The sequence below is a fragment of the Enhydra lutris genome, unplaced genomic scaffold (assembly GCF_002288905.1).
Source record: "Enhydra lutris kenyoni isolate GAN:26980312 unplaced genomic scaffold, ASM228890v2 scaffoldscaffold130, whole genome shotgun sequence".
NCBI classification, from domain to species: Eukaryota; Metazoa; Chordata; class Mammalia; order Carnivora; family Mustelidae; genus Enhydra; species Enhydra lutris.
Genome location: NW_019154214.1, coordinates 238014 through 258097, shown reverse-complemented (window position 1 = coordinate 258097; position 20084 = coordinate 238014). Strand labels below are relative to the sequence as shown.

General features: G+C 36.5%; 1 protein-coding gene across 1 annotated transcript in view; it reads left to right on the top strand.

Moving 5' to 3' along the window:
* LOC111139961 (protein WWC3-like) overlaps window positions 1–20084 on the top strand; it is a 157686-nt gene that overhangs the window by 50274 nt on the left and 87328 nt on the right. The window contains exons 2-3 of the mRNA XM_022492354.1: window positions 12368–12477; window positions 18419–18622. Of these exons, the coding sequence (XP_022348062.1) occupies window positions 12368–12477; window positions 18419–18622 (314 nt within the window). The remainder of the gene's footprint in view (window positions 1–12367; window positions 12478–18418; window positions 18623–20084) is intronic.

Below are 20084 nucleotides of genomic sequence, written 5' to 3'. Positions count from 1 at the left end.
TATGATCCTTTGTATTTCTGTGGGATCAGTTTAATGACTTCCCTTTCATTTATAGTTTTCTTTGAGTCCTTTTTCTTTTTTTTTCCTTGGTAAGCCTAGGCAAAAATGTGGGGTATTTTCTTTTATCTTTTCCAAAAACCAATACTTAATTTCATTTACTTTTTTTCCTGTTGTCTTTCTATTCTGTATCTCATTTACCTCTGTTCTAAAATTTATTATTTCCTTCTTTCTGCTAGTTATGGGCTTAGTTTGTTCTTTCCCTAGTTCTTTCTTCAGATATAAAGTTAGGTTGTTTATTTGAACTCTTTCTTGTTTCTTAATATCCATTTATTACTATAAACTTCACTCTGAGCAGTGCTTTTGCTATAATTCATAAGTTTTGGTATCTTTTCATTTTTGTTTTTCTCCAAATATTTGTTTTTTTTTTTTAATTTCCCTTTTGGTTTTCTTCTTTGACTTACTGGCCCAGTTATAGGCCTCTTTTACAAACCTACACTGTGACTGAGTTTGTTGAACTCTTTTACCCTAACAGGGCGAGAGCTCGCTGACGGACCCCTTCTAGGTCCATTGATGAGACCTAGCTGTCTATATTATTCCTTTTGTACTTGCCCCACTGTCCTTCAGTATTCTGGTCCTATTTCAACTTTCGTTTTCTTTCCTTTTTAGTTTGGAAGATTTTACTAAGATATCCTCACCCTTAAAAATTCTCTCCTTAGCCCTGCCCTATCTAATAAGCCCATCAAGAACATTCTTCTTATTATAATGTTTTTAAACTGTAGTGTTCCTTTTTCATTCTTTGTTAAGATTTTCATCTCTGTGTATACACTGCCATCTGTTCTTCCATAACTTTCTGCTCTATCCATTAGAGTCCTTGGCATATAAACCATAGTTGTTTTAAGTTACTGGTGTCTGATAGTTTTCACATCCCTGCCATGTCTGGTTCTAAGGCTTACTCACCCTGTCTTTTGAAATTTTGTTTTTTTTTTGCCTTTTTGGTATATTTTCTAAAATTTTGTTTGGGTTTCTTATTCTGTTTTTTTTGTTTGTTTGTTTTATTTTTTAATTATGTTGTGTTAGTCACCACACAGTAAGTACATCATTAGTTTTTGATGTAGTGTTCCATGATCCATTGTTTACATATAACACCCAGTGCTCCATGCAATACGTGCCCTCCTTAATACCCATCACCAGGCCACCTGTCCCCTCCCTCTCCCCTCCAAACCCTCAGTTTGTTTCCCAGAGTCCATAGTCTCTCATAGTTTATCTACCCCTCTGATTTCCCTTCCCCTTCATTTTTCCCTTCCTTCTAATGTCTTCCATGCTATTCCTTATGTTCCACAAGTAGGTAAAACCATATGATAGTTGACTCTCTGCTTGACTTATTTCACTCAGCATAATCTCCTCCAGTCCTATCCATGTTGATGCAGAAGTTAGGTATTCATCCGTTCTTATGGCTGAGTAATATTCCATTGTATATATGGGCCACATCTTCTTTATCCATTCATCTGTTGAAGGCCATCATGGCTCTTTCTACTGTTTGCTAATCATGGGCATTGCTGCCATGAACACTGTGATGATCTATTCTATCATAGATTAATTGATAAAGACGTGCCTTTAGTTTTTAGCTCTCTATCCTGTTCCAATGTGCCAGTACCATACCATAATGTTTGATTGCTGTAGCTTTATAGTATCTACAGAAATCTGGAAAGCTGGATTATGATGCCTCTAGCTTTGTTCTGTTTTCACAAGATTGACTTGATAATAATCTCTTCTGTGGTTACAAATCTTAGGATTTGTACCTAAGATTTAATACCCAAATCTTAGGATTATTTGGTCTAGTTGTGTGAAAGATTCTTATTCATAATTTGATAGGGATTGCATTAGATCTGTAGATGGCTTTGCAGATTATGGGCATTTTGACAGTATTAATTTTTCCAGTCCACTGGTACAGTAAACTTTTCATTTGTTTGTGTCATCTTGAATTTGAATTTTTTATATGAATGTCTTATAGTTTTGAGAATACAGTTGTTTTACCTCCCTGGTTAAATTTATTTGTAGGTATTTATTCTTTTTAGTTCAATAGGAAATGGGATTTTTTTCTTAATTTCTGTTGTGCTACTTCATGATTAGTGTATAGAAATGCAAAACATTTCTGTGTAGTCATTTTGTATCCTTTGATTTTACTGAAAGCACTTATTAGCTCTAACAGATTTTTGGTGGAGTCTTTAGGGTTTTCTGCATATAGTATCATGTCATCTGCAAATAGCGAATGTTTTACTTCTTCAATACTGTTTTAGATGCTTTTTATTTTTCTTATTTCTGATGGCTATAACTACGACTTCAGTACTGTGTTGAGTTAACATTGATGAGAGTGAAAATCCTTGTCTTGTTCTTTATCTTAGAGGAAAAGCTCTCAGTCTTTCATCATTGAGGTTGCTGTGGGTTTTTCTTGAATAGTCTTTATTAGCTTGAGGTATGTTCCCTCCAAACTTACTTACTGAGAGTTTTTAATTATGAATGGACGCTGTACTTCCTGAAACACTTTTTCTGCATTTGTTGAAAGGGTCATATGGTTTTTATCCTTTCTCTTATTGATGTGGTGTGTTATATTAATTGATTTGTGAATACTAAGCCATCTTTGCATCCCAGGATTAAATCTCACGAGATTATGGAGGAGGATTTTTTTTTTTAATGTATTGTTGAATTCGGTTTGCTATATTTCTTTGAGGATTTTGGCATCTGTGTTTATTAGATGTATTGACTTGAATAGCTTTTTGTTTTGTAGTAAGTTTGTCTGATTTTAGTATCAAGGAAATGCAGGCTTTAGAGAATGAATTTGGAAGTCATCCTTCCTCCTCCATCTTTTGGGAGGAGTTTGAGAAGTATAGATTAATTATCTCTTCATGTTTGTTAGAACTCATCTGTCACAGCACCTGCTCTTGGTCTCTTGTTGGTTGGGAGTTTTTTTGATTACCAGTTGAATTTCCTTACTAGTAATTTGAACTACTGTTCAAATTTTCTATATATTTCTAATTCAATATTGGAAGATTGTATATTTCTAGGAATTTACTCATTTTTCAAGTTGTCCAACTCACTGCCTACAAATGTTTATCGTTGTCTGATAATCCTGTCTATGTCTGTGGTGTCTATTTCTTCTCTTTGATTTCTGATTTTATTTGAGCCCTCTCTGTTTTCTTTGTAGTGATTTTGGCTAAATATATATCAGTTTTGTTTACTTTTTCAGGAAACCAGCCCTTGCTTTTCCTGGTCTTTTTTCTTTTCTTTTCTTTTCTTTTTAAATCCTGTTTCTTTTATTTCTGTTCTGATCTTTATTATTTCCTTCCTTCTACTAACTTCGGCCTTTCTTTTCTTCTCTTTTTAGCTCCTGTAGGTCTAAGTTTATATTGCGATTTTTCTTGATTTCTGAGGTAGGCGTGTACTGACTAAGCCACCCAGGATCTTAGAACTACTTTAAATGTATCCTGAGGATTTTTTTTTTTTTAAGATTTTATTTATTTATTTATTTGACAGTCAGAGATCACAAGTAGGCAGAGAGGCAGGCAGAAAGAGAGAGAGGAGGAAGCAGGCTCTCTGCAGACCAGATAGCCTGATATGGGGCTCCATCCCAGAACTCCAGGATCATGACCGGAGCTGAAGGCAGAGGCTTTGCATCCCAAGGATTTTGGACCATTGGATCTCATTTTCATTTGTCTCCATGTATTTCATGTATTTTTTTTATTAACTCTTTGATTTTTGGTTGACCGTTTTACTGTTTGATAGGATATTTTTAGCCTGCATGTGTTCCTGTACTTTACAGACTTTTTTTTTGTCTAAATTTTTTTTTTTTGGTGGTATTTGTTTTTTAACTCATATTATTTTGGTCAGGAGAGATTCTTCATATGAATTCAATCTTCAACATATTGAGACTTGTTTTGTGGCTCTACATCTGATCTGTCCTGGAGAATGTTCCATGTCCACTTGGAAAGAACATGTGTTCTACTCTTTAGGGGTAGAATGGTTCATATGTAGCTTATAGGTCCATCTGGTCAAAAGTGTTATTCAAAGTCATTATTCCTGCGTAGATTTTCTCTCTGGATGATCTATCCATTAATAAAAGTGAGGTGCTTAAGTTCCATATTCTTATTATATTTCTGTCAATTTATCCCTTTGTGTCTGCTAATATTTGCTCTGTGTATTTAGGTGATCCTTTATTTGGTGGATAGATAGTTACAATTGTTATATACTCATGTTGAACTAATCTCCTCATCATTATATTGTGTGATAAAAGCAATGCCACCCCAGCTCTTTTTTTTCCCCTTTTCCATTTGCATGGTATATGTTTTTCCATCCTTTCACTGTCAGGCTGTAGGTTATGTTCAGGTCTGAAGTGAGCCTCTTATAGATAGCATACATATGTGTCTTGTTTTTTTTTTTTATCCACTCAGTCACTCTGAGTAGAAACACCATATGTTTGATTATAGCATTCGGTCAATTTATAGTTTAAGTAGTTTTTGATTGGTATCTACTTATTGCCATTTTGTTAATTGTTTTCTGGTTATTTTTGTAGTTCTCTCTTTCTTTATTCTTCTCTTGTTCTTCCACCTTTGATTGATGGCTTTCTGTAATGGTATTCTCGGCTTCTGTTCTTTTTATATTTTTCTTGTGTCAGTTACAGATTTTGGGTTTGTGGTTATCATTAGGTTCAAAAATAATATTATCCTAAGTATGTAAGAGTTTAAATTAAATTCATGGTCACATTCTAAAAGAACTTCATTTTTCAGGTGCCTGGGTGGCTCAGTTTGTAGAGGATGCAACTCTTGATCTCAGAGTATTGAGTTTGAGCCCCATATTGGGGTTAGAGTTTACTTAAAAAAAAAAAAAAAAAGAAAGAAAAAGAAAAGAACTTCATTTTTATCTCCCTCTGTGTTTTAGGTTAATGTCATTTTTGTATATTATCATTTGTAATGTGTTTTTATTTAAAATTTCTCTTATTTCTTAGATATAATTGAATTTACTTTTCATCTTTTAACTATACTAGCTTTATCAGTGATCACTCTACTATTTTTACTGGAAGTTTGATTTTATTCTTAAAGTCTTTTTCCTTTCAGACAGTATGGAGTTTCTTAAAAATTTGCAATAAAATACCCTGTGATCCATCAATTGGTGGATATATATCCAGCAGATACAAAAATAATGATTCTAAGGGGCACATGTACCCCAGTGTTTACAGTAGCACCTCCACAACATGCCAAACTACGGAAAGTACCCAAATCTCCATTGAATGGATAAAGATGTGGTATATATACACATAATGGAATACTACTCAGCCATCAAAAAGAGTGAAATCTTGTCATCTGCAGCAGTGTGGTTGAAACTAAATAAAGAGTATTATGCTAAGTGAAATAAACCAATCAGAGAAAAAGACACATACCATATGATTTCACTCCTATGGGGAATTTCAGAACCAAAGAAAATGATCATGGGAAAAAAAGGAGAAGCAAACCAAGAAATATACTCTTAACTATAGAGAACACACTGATGGTTACCAGAGGGGAAGTGGGTATTTGGGTGAGTTAAAGAGTCATGGGGATGAAGGAGGGCACTTGTGAGGAGCACATGGTGTTGTAGGGAAGTGCCGAGTTGCTCTTTGTACACCTGTAACAATACAGCACTTGTTTATGTTAACATTTGAATTAAAATAAAAAACTTATTTAAAAAGGTTTTTCCTTCATAATTTTCTATTTCTAATTATGGCCTTTTCTTTTCTATGTAAGAGGTTCTTATGCAGTTCCCGCTCAGCAGCCAGTCTGCTGCTCCCTCTTCCTCTGCCCCTCCCCCAGCTTGTAATCTCTTTCTCTTTCTCTCTCAAATAAATAAAATCCTTTTTTTTTTTAAAGATACTTTTAACTCTTTAATGATGATTTAGTTGTGATAAACTGCTTTATCTTTTGTTCGTCTGGGAAATTCTTTATCTCTCCTATTCCAAATAATTCTCGGCTGAAGATTTTCCCCGTTCAGCACTTCGAATATATCATGCCACTCTCTTCTGGCCTTCAGAGTTTCTGCTGAAAAATCAACTGATAGCCTCATAGGATTTCCCTTGAATGTGCCTTGTTGCTTCTTGCTTCTTTAAACATTCTCTCTTATCTTTAATTTTGCCCTTTTAATTATTATGTCTTGGTGTGCACCTCCTTTTTTGTCACCTTGTTAGAAGGTTTTGTGCCTCCTAGATCAGGACTTTTTGTTTCCTCCTTCAGATTAGGGAAGTTTTTAGCTTTAGAAAATAAATTTTTTTTCTCCTTCTTTCCTTTCCTTCTGAGATCTCCTAATGCATATGTCCCATAGGTCCTTACTTTATCCTCACTTTCTGAATTTTTTTTTCTTTTACCCTTCAGCTTGGGTGCTAACTACTGTGTTTTCCACCTCACTGATCTGTTCTGCATCCTCTACTCTGCTGTTGATTTTCTCTAGTTCACATTTCTTTTCACTTACTGTATTCTTCAACTCTGATTGGTTCTACTTTATATTTTCTATCTCATATTTGAAGTTCTGAGTCCACTTCTCTCCAGTCCAGTGAGCATTTTTATGACTATTACTTTGAACTGTTTATCAGATGGATTGCTTGTGTCTGTTTCATTTCATTATTTTTCTGAAATTTTCTCTTTCTTTGCTTGGAGCATATACCTCTGTCTCGGATTTTGATTGCATTGCTGTTTGTGACTATGAATTAGTTTTAATGGCTACTTCTTCTGAACTTGATGAATGTCCTTTTATAGTAATGTCCTTAGTATAGACTGTGTGTTCTTGTTGGCTTTAGCTGACTTGCTGGCTAGAGCTCTAGCCGGGCTCTGGGTACCTTGGGATTCTATGTTAAGGCCAGCAGGTAGGATGGCAGAACTGAAATGGGCAGGGGCAGGGTTCCTGTGGCTCTTTACATAAAGGATGCTCTGGTAGAAAAGCTACAGTTGACACTGGCACAAGGTGGGGCTCCCAGTGCTCTCTGCCTAAGGGATGATCTGTTAGGATTCCTAGAGATGAAGAGGGTCAAGTTGCGTCATCCTTGGTGCCACTGAAGTGGCTTCAGAGATCTTGGGGTTCTCCAAGTAGTGGATGCCCTGGCAAGTCATCTGGAGCTGAAGCTTGGAGTATTCCCAAAACTTGTTTTGGACCTGTTTTACCTTGGCTGTAATGGGTACTGTCTAGTGATGTGCCAATGTGAACTGTGATGCGGACCACCTTGGTTGGACAGCTAGGGGTGGTGTGAGTTAGAGGCCCTTCACTCTATGAGGTGATAGGCTGGCTAGGGTGCCCAGATCCTGCTCCCACATATGCTAAAGAGATGGAGGAAGAGCATAAACAGTTTGGCTCTCTTACCCCTCTGACTCCAAGGAGAATTCTAGCAGCTCCCCAACCTTGGGCAGAGTTCTGGGACTGGATCCTTTATATTCTAGTTGCCCTTTTAAGTAATGACTTTTTTCCCCCATGCCCCAGTGGGGATGAATCTTTTCCTATTCTTCAGTCAGTATTATCCTTCTGCACTGCCATTTTGTGGTGTAGGTGTGGGGTTCATGCCGTTACCCTGTCCTTGCCTTGCCTCCTGTTTTTCCTTTGGTGTCTCTATCCTTTCTCTCTCTCAAGAAGCTGTTCTTCATCTCTCAGTCTTCTTCAGGGGGAATTGCTCTATATGTTGGTAGAAATTCAGTGGAGGTGGAGAGAGTTCAGGGTCTTTCTATGTTGCTGTCTTGGGCCCTCCCCTAATCTTTGTTTTATTATTTCTGCTCAATCTTTGTTTTCTTCTGCCAATCTTGGGTTTAACTTTTTCTTTTTCTAGTTCATTGAGATATTCAATTAAGTTTTTGATTTGAGATCCTTCCTCTTTTTCTAATGTAGGCATTTGCAACTCTTAATTTTCTTTCCTCTTGGGACTCTTTTGCTACGTCCCATGAGTTTTGGTATCTTGTTTATTTTCATTTGTCTTCAAATATTTTCTGTTTCCTTGTGACATTTTCTTTGACACAAATGTTGTTGAAGACTGTTAAATTGAAAATATTTCACAGTTTTTTTTTTAAGCTTTCCTTTTGCTATTGATTTCTGTTATTCCACTGTGATCTAAGAAAAGGTAGTAGGTATGATTTCTGTGTTCTTAAATTTGTTGAATCTTATTTTGTGGCTTAATGTGTAACTATTATGTTTCTCTGAGTCCTTTGTTTTTTTGCTGTGTTTTTCTCACTAAAAAAAGGTTACCTCTTTTGGCCTAAAGGACTGACTTTGTACAGGAGAAAACCTTCACTAGTTGACATACAATGTTTTATTACTTTCAGGAGTAGAACATAGTGATTCAACAACTCCTACATCACTTCCACCATACAAAGTTATTACAATTTTTTATGTTCCCTGTGCTATACTTTTCATTCCTGTGACTTATTTATTTTATATGGATGTCAATATTCCCTTAATCCACCATCACCTATTTTGGCCATCCCCTATCTACTTCCCTTTTGGCACCACAGTTTATTCTTTGTATGTTTGAGTCTGCTTTCATTATCCATTCTTTTTTTGTGATTCCACAATTAAGTGTATTCTTACGTTTGTCTTTCTATGTGTGGCTTACTTCACTTAGCATTGTATTCACTAATTCCATCCATGTTGTTGCAAATGGTAAGAAGATCAAGATCTCATTCTTTTTTTATGTCTGAGTAATATTCCATTGTGTGTATGTATACGTGTGTCTATATATATGCGTACATCACATCTTTATCCATTCCTCAGTTGATGGGCACTTACATTGCTTTCATATCTTGGCTTTTGTAATAATACCGGAATAAACAGGGGTGTGTATGTCTTTTAGAAAAATGTTTTTTCATTTCTTAGAGTGAATACCCAGTTGTGAAGTTGCTAGATCTGGGATTCCTGGGTGGCTCACTCAGTTAGGAGTCTGCCTTCAGCTCAAGTCATGATCCCAGCATCCTGGAATCAAGTCTTATATCAGGCTCCTTGCTTAGCAGGGACCCTGCTTCTCCTTTATCTGGGAATGTCTTAATTTTATTCTTAAAATAGTTTTGTTTATCTTTTATTTATCTTTTAGTTTTATTTATCTTTTGGGTCAAATTTTCCATAAATAGTTATTCTTTAGGAATTTTAAATATATTATCCCACTATATCCTGGCCAGCGATGTCCCTGCTCATAAATTAGCTTATAATGATACTGACATTTCCTTGGTTATAAATTCCTTTTCGGTTGCTGCTCTGAACATTCTCTCATTGTGTTTGACTTCATATAGTGTATCTTGGTAGGGGTATATTTGGGTTATTTGTGCTTTTGGTTTATTGAGTTTCTCATGTTTATAGCTCCATGTCTTTCCTCATATTTGTGAGGTTTTTGGCCATTATTTCTTTAACTTATCTCTTTCCCTTTTGTCTTTCTTCTTGTAGGACTTTCATAAGGCCTGCTTATTGGTGCTATATATGCCCTTTATTTTCTGTTTACTTTTTTCCTTGCCTGTCAGATTCAGTATTATCAAATGGCCTGGCCTGTCTTCATTTTCTGATTCTATTTTCTGCATCTTTGTGTGCGCTTTTGAACCTCTTAGTGATTATTAAGTTATTATGATATATTTGAGCTTCAGAACTTTGTACTATTTCAGTGATTTTATCTCATATATTTAAGTTATCATCATCATTATTATTGTTGTTACTGTTAAATATTTGAGCTTCATAATTTTTTAGGTACTATTTCCATGATTTTATCTCGCTCTTTTCATTTTAAGATTTTATTTATTTATTTGACAGAGAGAGACACAGCAAGAGAAGGAACACAAGCAGAGGGAGTGGGGGGGGGGAAGCAGACTCCCCGCTGAGCAAGGAGCCTGATGGGGGGCTCTATCCTAGGACCCTGGGATCATGACCTGAGCCTAAGGCAGACTGAACCATCCAGGTGCCCCTCTCTTTGTTGATATTGAGACTTTATTTACATATTTTTTTCATTTAGTTTTTGTTCTTGTTAGCTTTTAAGCCAATTTAAGTTCATTGTTGAAAAGTCTTTATTCAGTAAGTCTGTCAACTGAATTCCTTTAGTAATGCTTTCTGGAGATTCACTTTTGTATGTTTTAAGGTTCTTTTTGTTTGTTTCTTTGTATGCTTGTTTATCTTTTGTTGGAAATTGGGCATGTGATAAAGAGCCAAAGTTCTATTCTGTGCAGTTTTTTCCGTAGTATGTTTTCAATGTGTTCAAACTTGATATCAGTCCAGGGTAAAGGCTTAAGGTCTTATGTGTTTTCTAGAAATTGGCTTTCCTGTGCCTTTTTTTGCCTAATCTATCTCATATGTATGTTTGATTTAAATGTCTTAATGTTCATGATTGTGAATGCAATTGCTTCTGAAGCTTCTAGTTGTTCAAATGCTTTCAGTCTTTTGCTTAGGAGTCCACAATTTTCTATTCATGCTACAAGTGTACTATGTCTTTGTGCCTTCCATTTTCCTTGAGAGTTAGACTGTCATTCTTCAGAAGGGCTCCAAGTCTTGTGAGGGTAGAGTGTGTCCCTCATAGAAATCATAGAGGTTAGCACTGTGGATGGGATGAGTAATGGCTTATAAAAAGTGACATAAAGGGGCGCCTGGGTGGCTCAGTGGTTAAAGCCTCTGCCTTCGGCTCAGGTCATTATCTCAGGGTCCTGGGATCAAGTCCCGAATCGGGCTCTCTGCTCAGCGGGGAGCCTGCCTCCTCCTGTCTCTCTCTGCCTGCCTCTCTGCCTACTTGTGATCTGTCAAATTAAAAAAAAAAAAATCTTTAAAAAAAAAGTGACATAAAATTTCATATTATTTTGAACCCAGTGTTTTCTTGATTTGACATTTGTTTGGTTGCTGTAGCTCATTGGCTGGCTTCCAGATTTCCTATAAAGTTAGCTTAGTTATTTTCTAGTTTATTTTCAGTGTTTCTGTGGACAGATGTCTTAAGGCCTTATAACTTAGTGTGCCATGTTTCTGATATCACTCTCTTCATATGATTTCAAAATTTGGCTATACATTTCTTTCTGTGAAAGATTTTATATTATATATTTTTTGTTGCATGGGGGTCAATTTCAAGAATATTGCCATTTTTACAATGTTAAAATTTTTAAAAAAGATTTTATTTATTTATTTGACAGAGACACAGCGAGAGAGGGAACACAAGCAGGGGGAATGGGAGAGGGAGAAGCAGGCTCCCCAGTGAGCAGGGAGTCCCATGTGAGGCTTGATCACAGGACCCTGGGATCATGACCTGAGTGGAAGGCAGGTGCTTAATGACTGAGCCACCCAGGTGTCCCACAATGTTAAAATTTTTAATCCTTGAAAGCAGTTTATCTTTCCCTTTCTCTACCCCTTCATTTTCTCTCACTGATGTCATATATGTTTCAGTATATAAATCTTAAACTCCCTTCACCAAATTTATTCTTAAGTATTTAACTCTTTGGTGGTATGCTTTATAAATGGAATTTTTTTTAACTTAATTTTCTATTATTTATTCTGGTGTAAAAAACCCACTAATTTTTGCATATTAATCATACAGACTTCAGCTTTGCAGAATTTACTAGCTTTGATTTTCTATTTCTGGGTTTTTAATATGCTGCTGAATAGTGTCCTAATATATTGTGCTTTGCTTTTTGTAATTGGCTAATGGTTAACACTGAATTCATTTAATAATTACCAAGATCACATTTTGGGGTGCCTGGATGGCTCATCTGGTTAAGCAGCCAACTCTTGATTTCAGCTCAGGCCATGGCCATGATCTTTGGGTCTAAGATTGAGCCCAACATTAGCCTCTGTGCTCAGTGGGGAGTCTGCTTCTTTCCCTTTCTTTCCTTCTCCCCTGAACTCATGTGCACATGCTCTTTCATTCTCTAAAATAAATAAATGCATCTCTAAAAAAATGCCATCATATTTGATATAGATTTATGCTACTGTTGATGTTTAAAGTATGGAAACTAAAAGTTTCTTGGTGGAAAATTTTCTGAGGAAATCAAGGGAGAAGATAGGTATTCTATTGTTGTATGTGAATTACATCCCTTTCATCCCAACATTAGATATGATTCTTTGAAAAAATTCTTGTTTTATCAGGTTTTTTTTTTCTTTTTTAATAACTGGGTGTATATTTTCACTGCTGTTTAAAGTTAGGTTTTGAGATTTTAATCTTTTTATTATGACTACTCATACAGTTATTGTTAATGGGAAAGGTTGTGAATTAGTTTCCAACCAAATAATTGGATTAGAGCAATCAACTATATTAGATAAAATAATTGTTTATTAAGATTTAATTTTAGAATTGATTCAGCAAATGTATCTACAACTTTCTCTAATTTCAATTCCTTTTTTTCATTGTTTTATTTTTCAGGATAACAAAGCCACTGACCTTTGCTGATTGTGTTGGGGATGAACTTCCTTTAGGATGGGAAACTGTATATGATAAACAAATTGGAATTTATTACATGGACCACATAAAAAGTAAGGAAAGTGTCACATTCAATAATTATATGTCAGTGAGTGTTCAAACTGAATTTCAAAGACAACAGAAAGTTTTTTATAAACAGTTTTTATGTAAGGTATTATTAAACTAGGTCTATTAATGTAAATCTTTATTACATTAGCTGTAATTCATTAACTGAATTCTTCCAAAAGTAAACCAGTTGTTTAGATATTCTTTCCTTTTTGTTTTGCTAAAGAGCAAATATATTAATTTTCAGTATTAGGGCTTTAATGTCTAATATAAGGAATATATTTCCCAGGAAATTTGTAGATAAGTGAGACTTTTTTGCAGTGAGAAGGCTATTTATGCAAAAACGGACTTGTTAAAATAAATTTCTTTTCAGTGTTCCAGGATTCATTGTTTATGCTCCATACCCAAGGCTCCGTGCAATATATGCCTTCCATAATACCCACCACCCAACCCCCACACTCTTCTCCCCTCCAAAACCCTCAGTTTGTTTCTCAGAGCCCACAGTCTGTCATGGTTTGTCTCCCCCTCCAATTTCCTCAAACTCACTTCTCTCCATCTCCCAGTGTCCTCCGTTTATTCTTTATGTTCCATAAGTAAGTGAAACCATATATAATTGAATCTCTCTGCTTGACTTATTTCACTCAGCGTAATCTCTTTCAGTCCCATCCATGTTGACACAAACGTTGGGTATTCATCCTTTCTGATGGAGGCATCATACTCCATCGTGTATATGGACCACATCTTCCTTATCCATTCGTCCCTTGAAGGGCATCTTGGTTCTTTCCACAGTTTGGCGACCGTGGCCATTGCTGCTATAAACATTGGGGTACAGATGGCCCTTCTTTGGGTAAATAACCAGTCGTGCAATTGCAGGGTGATAAAGAAGCTCTATTTTTAATTTCTTAAGGAATCTCCACACTGTTCTCCAAAGTGGCTGCACCAACTTGCATTCCCACCAACAGTGTAAGAGGGTTCCCCTTTCTCCACATCCTCTCCAAGTCATGTTGTTTACTGTCTTGTTAATTTTGGCCATTTTAACTGGTGTAAGGTGGAATCTCAATGTAGTTTTGATTTAAATCTCCCTGATGGTTAGTGATGAACATTTTTTCATGTGTCTGTTAGCCATTTGCATGTCTTCTTTGGAGAAGTGTCTGTTCACATCTTCTGCCCATTTTTTGACATGATTATTGTTTTGTGTATGTTGAGTTTGAGGAGTTCTTTATGGACCTTGGATATCAGCCCTTTGTCTGTACTGTCATTTGCAAATATCTTCTCCCAATCCGTGGGCTGCCTTGTTCTGTTGACTGTTTCCTTTGCTGTGCAGAAGCTTTTGATCTTGATGAAGTCCCAAAAGTTCATTTTTGCTTTTGTTTCCTTTGCCTTTGGAGACATATCTTGAAAGAAGTTGCTGTTGGTGATGTTGGAGACGTTACTGCCTAGGTTCTCCTCTAGGATTCCTATCTCACATTGAGGTCTTTTATCCATTTCGAGTTTATCTTTGTGTATGGTGTAAGAGAATGGTCGAGTTTCATTCTTCCACATATAGCTGTCCAGTTTTCCCAGCACCACTTATTGAAGAGACTGTCTTTTTCCCACTGGATATTATTTCCTGCTTTGTCGAAGATGATTTGACCATAGAGTTGAGGTCCATATCTGAGCTCTCTACTCTGTTCCACTGGTCTATGTGTCTGTTTTTTGTGCCAGTACCTTGATATCTTGGTGATCACAGCTTTGTAGTAAAGCTTGAAATCAGGTAACGTGATGGCCTCAGTTTTGTTATTCTTCTTTAACTATTTCCTTAGCAATTCGGGGTCTTTTCTGATTCTATACAAATTTTAGGATTGTTTGTTTCAGCTCTTTGAAAAAACGCCAGTGGAATTTTGATTAGAATGGCATTGAAAATATAGAATGCTCTAGGCAGTATAGACATTTTAACAATGTTTATTCTTCTGATCCATGAGCATGGAGTGGTCTTCCATTTTTTGGTGTCTTCTTAGATTTCTTTCATGAGTGTTCTGTAGTTCCTAGAGTACAGATCCTTTACCTCTTCGGTTAGATTTATTCCCAGGTATCTTATGTTTCAGTGCTGTTATAAAAGGAATCAATTTCCTAATCTCTTTTTACAGTTACATTGTTAGTGTATAAGAAAGCAACTGATTTCTTTGCATTTATTTTGTGTCCTGCCACATTACTAAATTGCTCTATGTGTTTTATTAGTTTGGGGGTGGAGTCTTTTGGGTTTTCCTTATAAAATATCATGTCATCTGCGAAGAGAGAGAATTTGACTTCTTCATTGCCAATTCAGATACCTTTTATCTCTCTTTGTTGTCTGATTGCTTTTGCTAGGACTTCTAATACTATGTTGAACAAGAATGGTGAGAGTGGGCAGACTTGTTGGATTTCTGATCTCAAAGGGAAGGCTGTGAGCTTTTTCCCATTGAGGATGATATTTGCTGTGGGTTTTTCATAGATTGATTTGATGAAGTTGAGGAATGTTCCCTCTATCCCTTTACTTTGAAGTCTTTTAATCAAGAATGGATTCTCTATTTTGTCAAATGCTTTTTGTGCATCAATTGAGAGGACCATATGGTTCTTCTCTCTTCTCTTATTGATTTGTTTGATCACATTGATTTGTGAATGTTAAACCATCCCTGCATCCCTCAAAAATGGACTTTTAAAACTTTCTTGAAATAACAAATGTCCAAGTGATTACCTTAACTTCACGTTTTCTTACACATTTAATTTTAACTCTAATACATCAATCTTTTTGATCTTTCCAGTGGAAGAGAACTATGTAAAGACGATAGCTGAAATAATAACATGGGTCCTTGACCATGCTGTTTTCTTTGACAAACTGTTTAGAGCACTGGCTCTCAGCCACTGAACAAGACTAAACAGTGAGTGACACCACTGCTGATCAGGTGACATTGTACTATAGGGCACCACAGAAGTTCTTCAACATAACATTACTTTGTTGGCAGTTATTTTCAAGACTAGAAGATGTAGCTGATCTTCCTAACACATGGAAACAAACACAGAGGGTCAGACAAAATGGAGAGACAGAGGAGTATGTTCTGGATGATAGAACAGAACAAAGTGCAACAGAGATAAGTGATATGCCTGATAAAATATTGAAAGTAATAGTCACAAAGACTCACTGAACTTGAGAAAAACAGTGGAGACATCAGTGAAAATTTGAATTCAAATGAAGAAAATGTATAAAAGGAATCAGAGATGAACAACTGAATAAGTGAAATTTGAAATACACCAGAGGGAATCAACAGCAGACTAGAGAATGAAGAATGGGTCAGTGAGCTGGAAAACACGGTAGTGGAAAGCAATCAGGCTGAGCAGAGAATAGGAAAAAAAAGTGAGAATATGTTAAAGGAAATCTGTGACAGCGTCAATCATCATAAATTCTCATTATAAGGATCCCAGAAGAAGAAGAAGAGAGAAAAGGGGCTTAAAATTAATTTGAAGAAACTTTATTAATCTGGGTTATAAAATAGACATCCAGATCCAAGAGGCACAGAGAGCTCTTAACAATAAGCCAGGACACATAATAATTACAAAGGCAAAGATTAAAGATTAAGAGAGAATTTTAAAAGCAGCAAAAGGAAAGAGTTACCAACTAGAGGATCCTCATAAGGCTGTCAGTGGGTATTTTTCAGCAGAAGCTTTGCAAGCCAGATGGGTGTAACACAATATATTCAAAGGGCTGAAAAAGAACAACCTATAGTCAAGAATACTCTATCCAGAAAACAATTAACAAAATGGCTTTAATGCCTTTCTATTAATAACTAGTTTAAATGTAAATGGACTAAATGCTCTCAGCAAAAGACACTGGATAGGTGAATAAATAAGAAACAAGACCATCTATATGCTTCATGTAAGAGACTCATTTTAGTTCTAAAGACCCATGCAGACATTAAGTGAAGGACTGGGAAAGAAAATATTCTGTGTAATGGAAGTGAAAAAACAAAAGCCAAAAAGTTGTGACAGCAGTATTTATTTCAGACAACCCTGACTTTTAAACAAACACTCTAATAAGAGACAAAGACACTACATAATGATAAAAGTCCAAGAAGTAAAATGTACTTTACAATTGTAAATTGTAAATATCTATGCAGCCAACACGGGAACACTGATAAAGCAAATACTAACATACACGAAAGGAGAAATTGACAATAATACAATAATAGTAACAACTGATGAAATAGCAGGTATTTGTAAAGTGTGGAGAAAGGGGAGACCTCTTGCACTGTTGGTGTGAATGCAAACTGCAGCAGCCACTCTGTAAAACAGTATGGTAGTTTCTCAGAAAGTTAAAACCTTACATTCCATCTTTACATTTGTCGGTATTTGTCTCAAGGAAACAAAAACAGTAGAAAACAAAAACAAAAAACATGCACCTCAATGTTCACTGCAGCACTCTTTATAAAAACAAAAACCTGGAAGCAAGCTTAGTGCCTGTTGAGTGATAAAAAGATAGACAGTGTGGTATGTATATCTATCTATACATACAAGTAAACACAATAGGATATTATCTGAACATAAAGAAGGAGTAAACCTTGTCATTTGCAGTGAGAGGAATGCTGGTACAATGTGTTATGCTATGTGAAATAAACCAGTCTAAGACAAATATGATATGATTTTGTTTATATGTGCATTATAAGAAATAGCAAATGCACAATTATTATTATTACTTTTGCAAGTGGACAAATAAAACACTTTTAAATTCAGAGAACAGACTGTCACATGGGAGATGGATAGGGAGATGAGAGATATATAAGTTCTTATATGAGGGGGATATAAACTTTCAGTTATATGTAAGTCATGGATATAAAATGTACAGCACAAGGAATATAGTCAATATTATTGTAATAAAATTGTATGATGCAGATTGTAGTACAGTTAGTATGGTGAGCACTGAGTAGTGAATAGCTATATTGTATACCTGAAAGTAATAGAATTTTTTTTGTGCACTATACTTCATAATAAGTAAAAATTAAAAAATAACAATTGGAACCCTCGCAATGGATAATGGTATATATATATATATATATTTACATATGGTATAAGGAACCACAAAAAGTTCTACCTTTGAGGTTCCTAATAACTCTCCAGTTACTTGGACAATGTGTGAAGAATGGTATTCTGCTGTAGCAGGCCTTGGGCCTGACTAAATGTCAGGAAGTTCCAGGCAGAGGGAGAAAGAAAACTTTAAAAAAGAAGTGCCTTTCACTGAATCTTTGAAGGTATTGGAGTTCCTTTTAGACAGCAGAAGCATAAAGAAATGCAAAGATGAGGCAGCCTAGCATATTAGGGGGCTTTGGAAATTTCAGTCATTTTGGGGCGTATTGGTAGCCAAAGGTACAGGACATAGAAATTAAATTAGCATATTAGTTTGGGGACTCTAATATCTTTTTAAGAAGCCTGAACGTTGTGCTTTACAAAATAGCACATTAAGCCACCTGGGTGGCTCAGTTGCTTAAGCATCTGACTGTTGATCTCAGTTTAGGTCTTGTTCTCATGGTTGTGAGTTGAAGCCCCATGTTTGGCTTCATTTAGGCACATAAAAACAATTAAGAAATAAAGTAGTACACCGAACATGTATTTTTGGTGTGATACATATACTAGTTATTTTTGAAAGGCCATTGTGAAGGATGGGCTAAGAGGATATAGGGAGAAGGGTGTGTTCTCAGTCATTATTATATCAACGGGCAGGTATCACCAGTTCTTGATAATCCATGAATATTCTGTGCCTGTGCGAACAAAAGGCATTTGTCCTGCGCTCGAGGAGGCTTCGTGGCACAGATGGTCCCGCGGCACGCGTGCTGACGGTGAACGACGTCCGCGTCTTCTCGTCGCGGGGCTGCGTGACCGGCGGCCAGCGCGAGGGTTTTACTCGGAAGCCTTTCGTGAAAACGCCTGCCCGTTCGGTTGCAGAGCTCACGCAGATCGCGGACCCCCGCGAACAGTGGCGGTGCGAGCAGGAACGGATGCTGAAGGAGTACTTGATCGTGGCCCAGGAGGCGCTGAATGCCAAGAAGGAGATCTACCAGATTAAGCAGCAGCGGTTCGAGCTGGCGCAGGAGGAGTACCAGCAGCTGCACAGGCTGTGCGAGGACGACAGCCGCTCCCACGCCTTCTGTGAGTCCACGCCTCCCGGGGCGCTCCTGCGTGACGCCGGAAATCCCCCCTGCCCCAGACCCCTCTAGGTCACCTGCACACACCGAGCTTGACTCGGGATAGACTGCCTCCCGGGGTGTCTAAGCACATACTCTTAGGGAGTCAGTGTCGTGCCCCGGAGTCCAGCAGCATCCCGTCGCTGCTGCCTTAGCAGCTACTTACCGAGCACCTATCTGATGCCCAGGCACCGTGACTCCGTGGAGTCCAAGGCTCCGGAAGTCCCTGTTTCCAAGACCTCCCACTTGTGCGCGAAAGGGAGAAAATCACATTTCAAGGAAGTGGCATGAAACAACTTGCTTCTGCCTTGTGCCTTGGGTTTATTATTGCTGAATAGATAAAATATTTTTATAATATTTTATATTATATTTTATATATTATATATATAATATGATATTTTATATTATATTAAAATAGATAAATACTTAGTCACTTCTAGAGTCAATTCCTTCTAGACTTGTAACAACTTGCCATAGTTGTGGACAGTCACAACTGCCCTTGGAGCCAGTATACTTAGGAAGAATGTATGAAGTGGCTATAAGTTTTATTTTACAAAAAAGTATATATAAAGGGGTTTATGTGTGATGTAACAGCTTTTTGCAGGTAAGTGGTTTCATCTGGTAACACAGAATTGAATACTTAAGACATGTTCATAGCTTTATTTTGTGTTGCAAATTAGAATACATTAAAAACACGGGGCAGCATACCTGGGTGGCTCAGTTAGTGTCTGACTCTTCCATTTCAGCTCACATCTTGATCTCACAGTCATGAAATCAAGCCCTATTTGAACAAGAAAATTGAAGGTGACATATTTCTTATGCTACTGTCCTTTTATTCTGTTTGCTTTGATATTGCAGTTGTTTTTCAAGGTGAAGAACCCATGCATGCTTCTGAGAATGATGGAATTTTCCTCTGTAACTTGATTTTTAAGGTATTTCTTTAACCATACCTTAAGAGAATGGAGAGGGTTCAGGAATAATGGTTTCTTGTTTCCAAGTTATCTGTACCTCTTTTTCACATACGGGTAAATACTACTCCCCCCCCCCCCCCAATCCTAAATCATAATGGTCAGGTTATTGTTCACTTTTATAGATTAGTTTTTTTTTTTAATCTCTGTAGTTACCTTTTCCTGTAATGTCTTTGTCTGTAATTTTGTTGTCAGAATTATACTGCTATAATAGAATGAATCATTAGAGAATGTTCCTCTTTCTTTTCTGGAAGAGCTTTTGTAAATTGGTATTAAATGTTCCTGAGATATTTGATGAAATTCACCACAAAAATTGTCTGTACCTCAAGGTCTTTGTAGAAATGATTTAAACTACAAACTCAGTATCTTTAATAGATACAGGAATATTCAGATGTTCTATTTCTCCTTCAATCCATTTTCTCATTTGTTTTTATCAGGGAATTTATTTATTTAATCTAA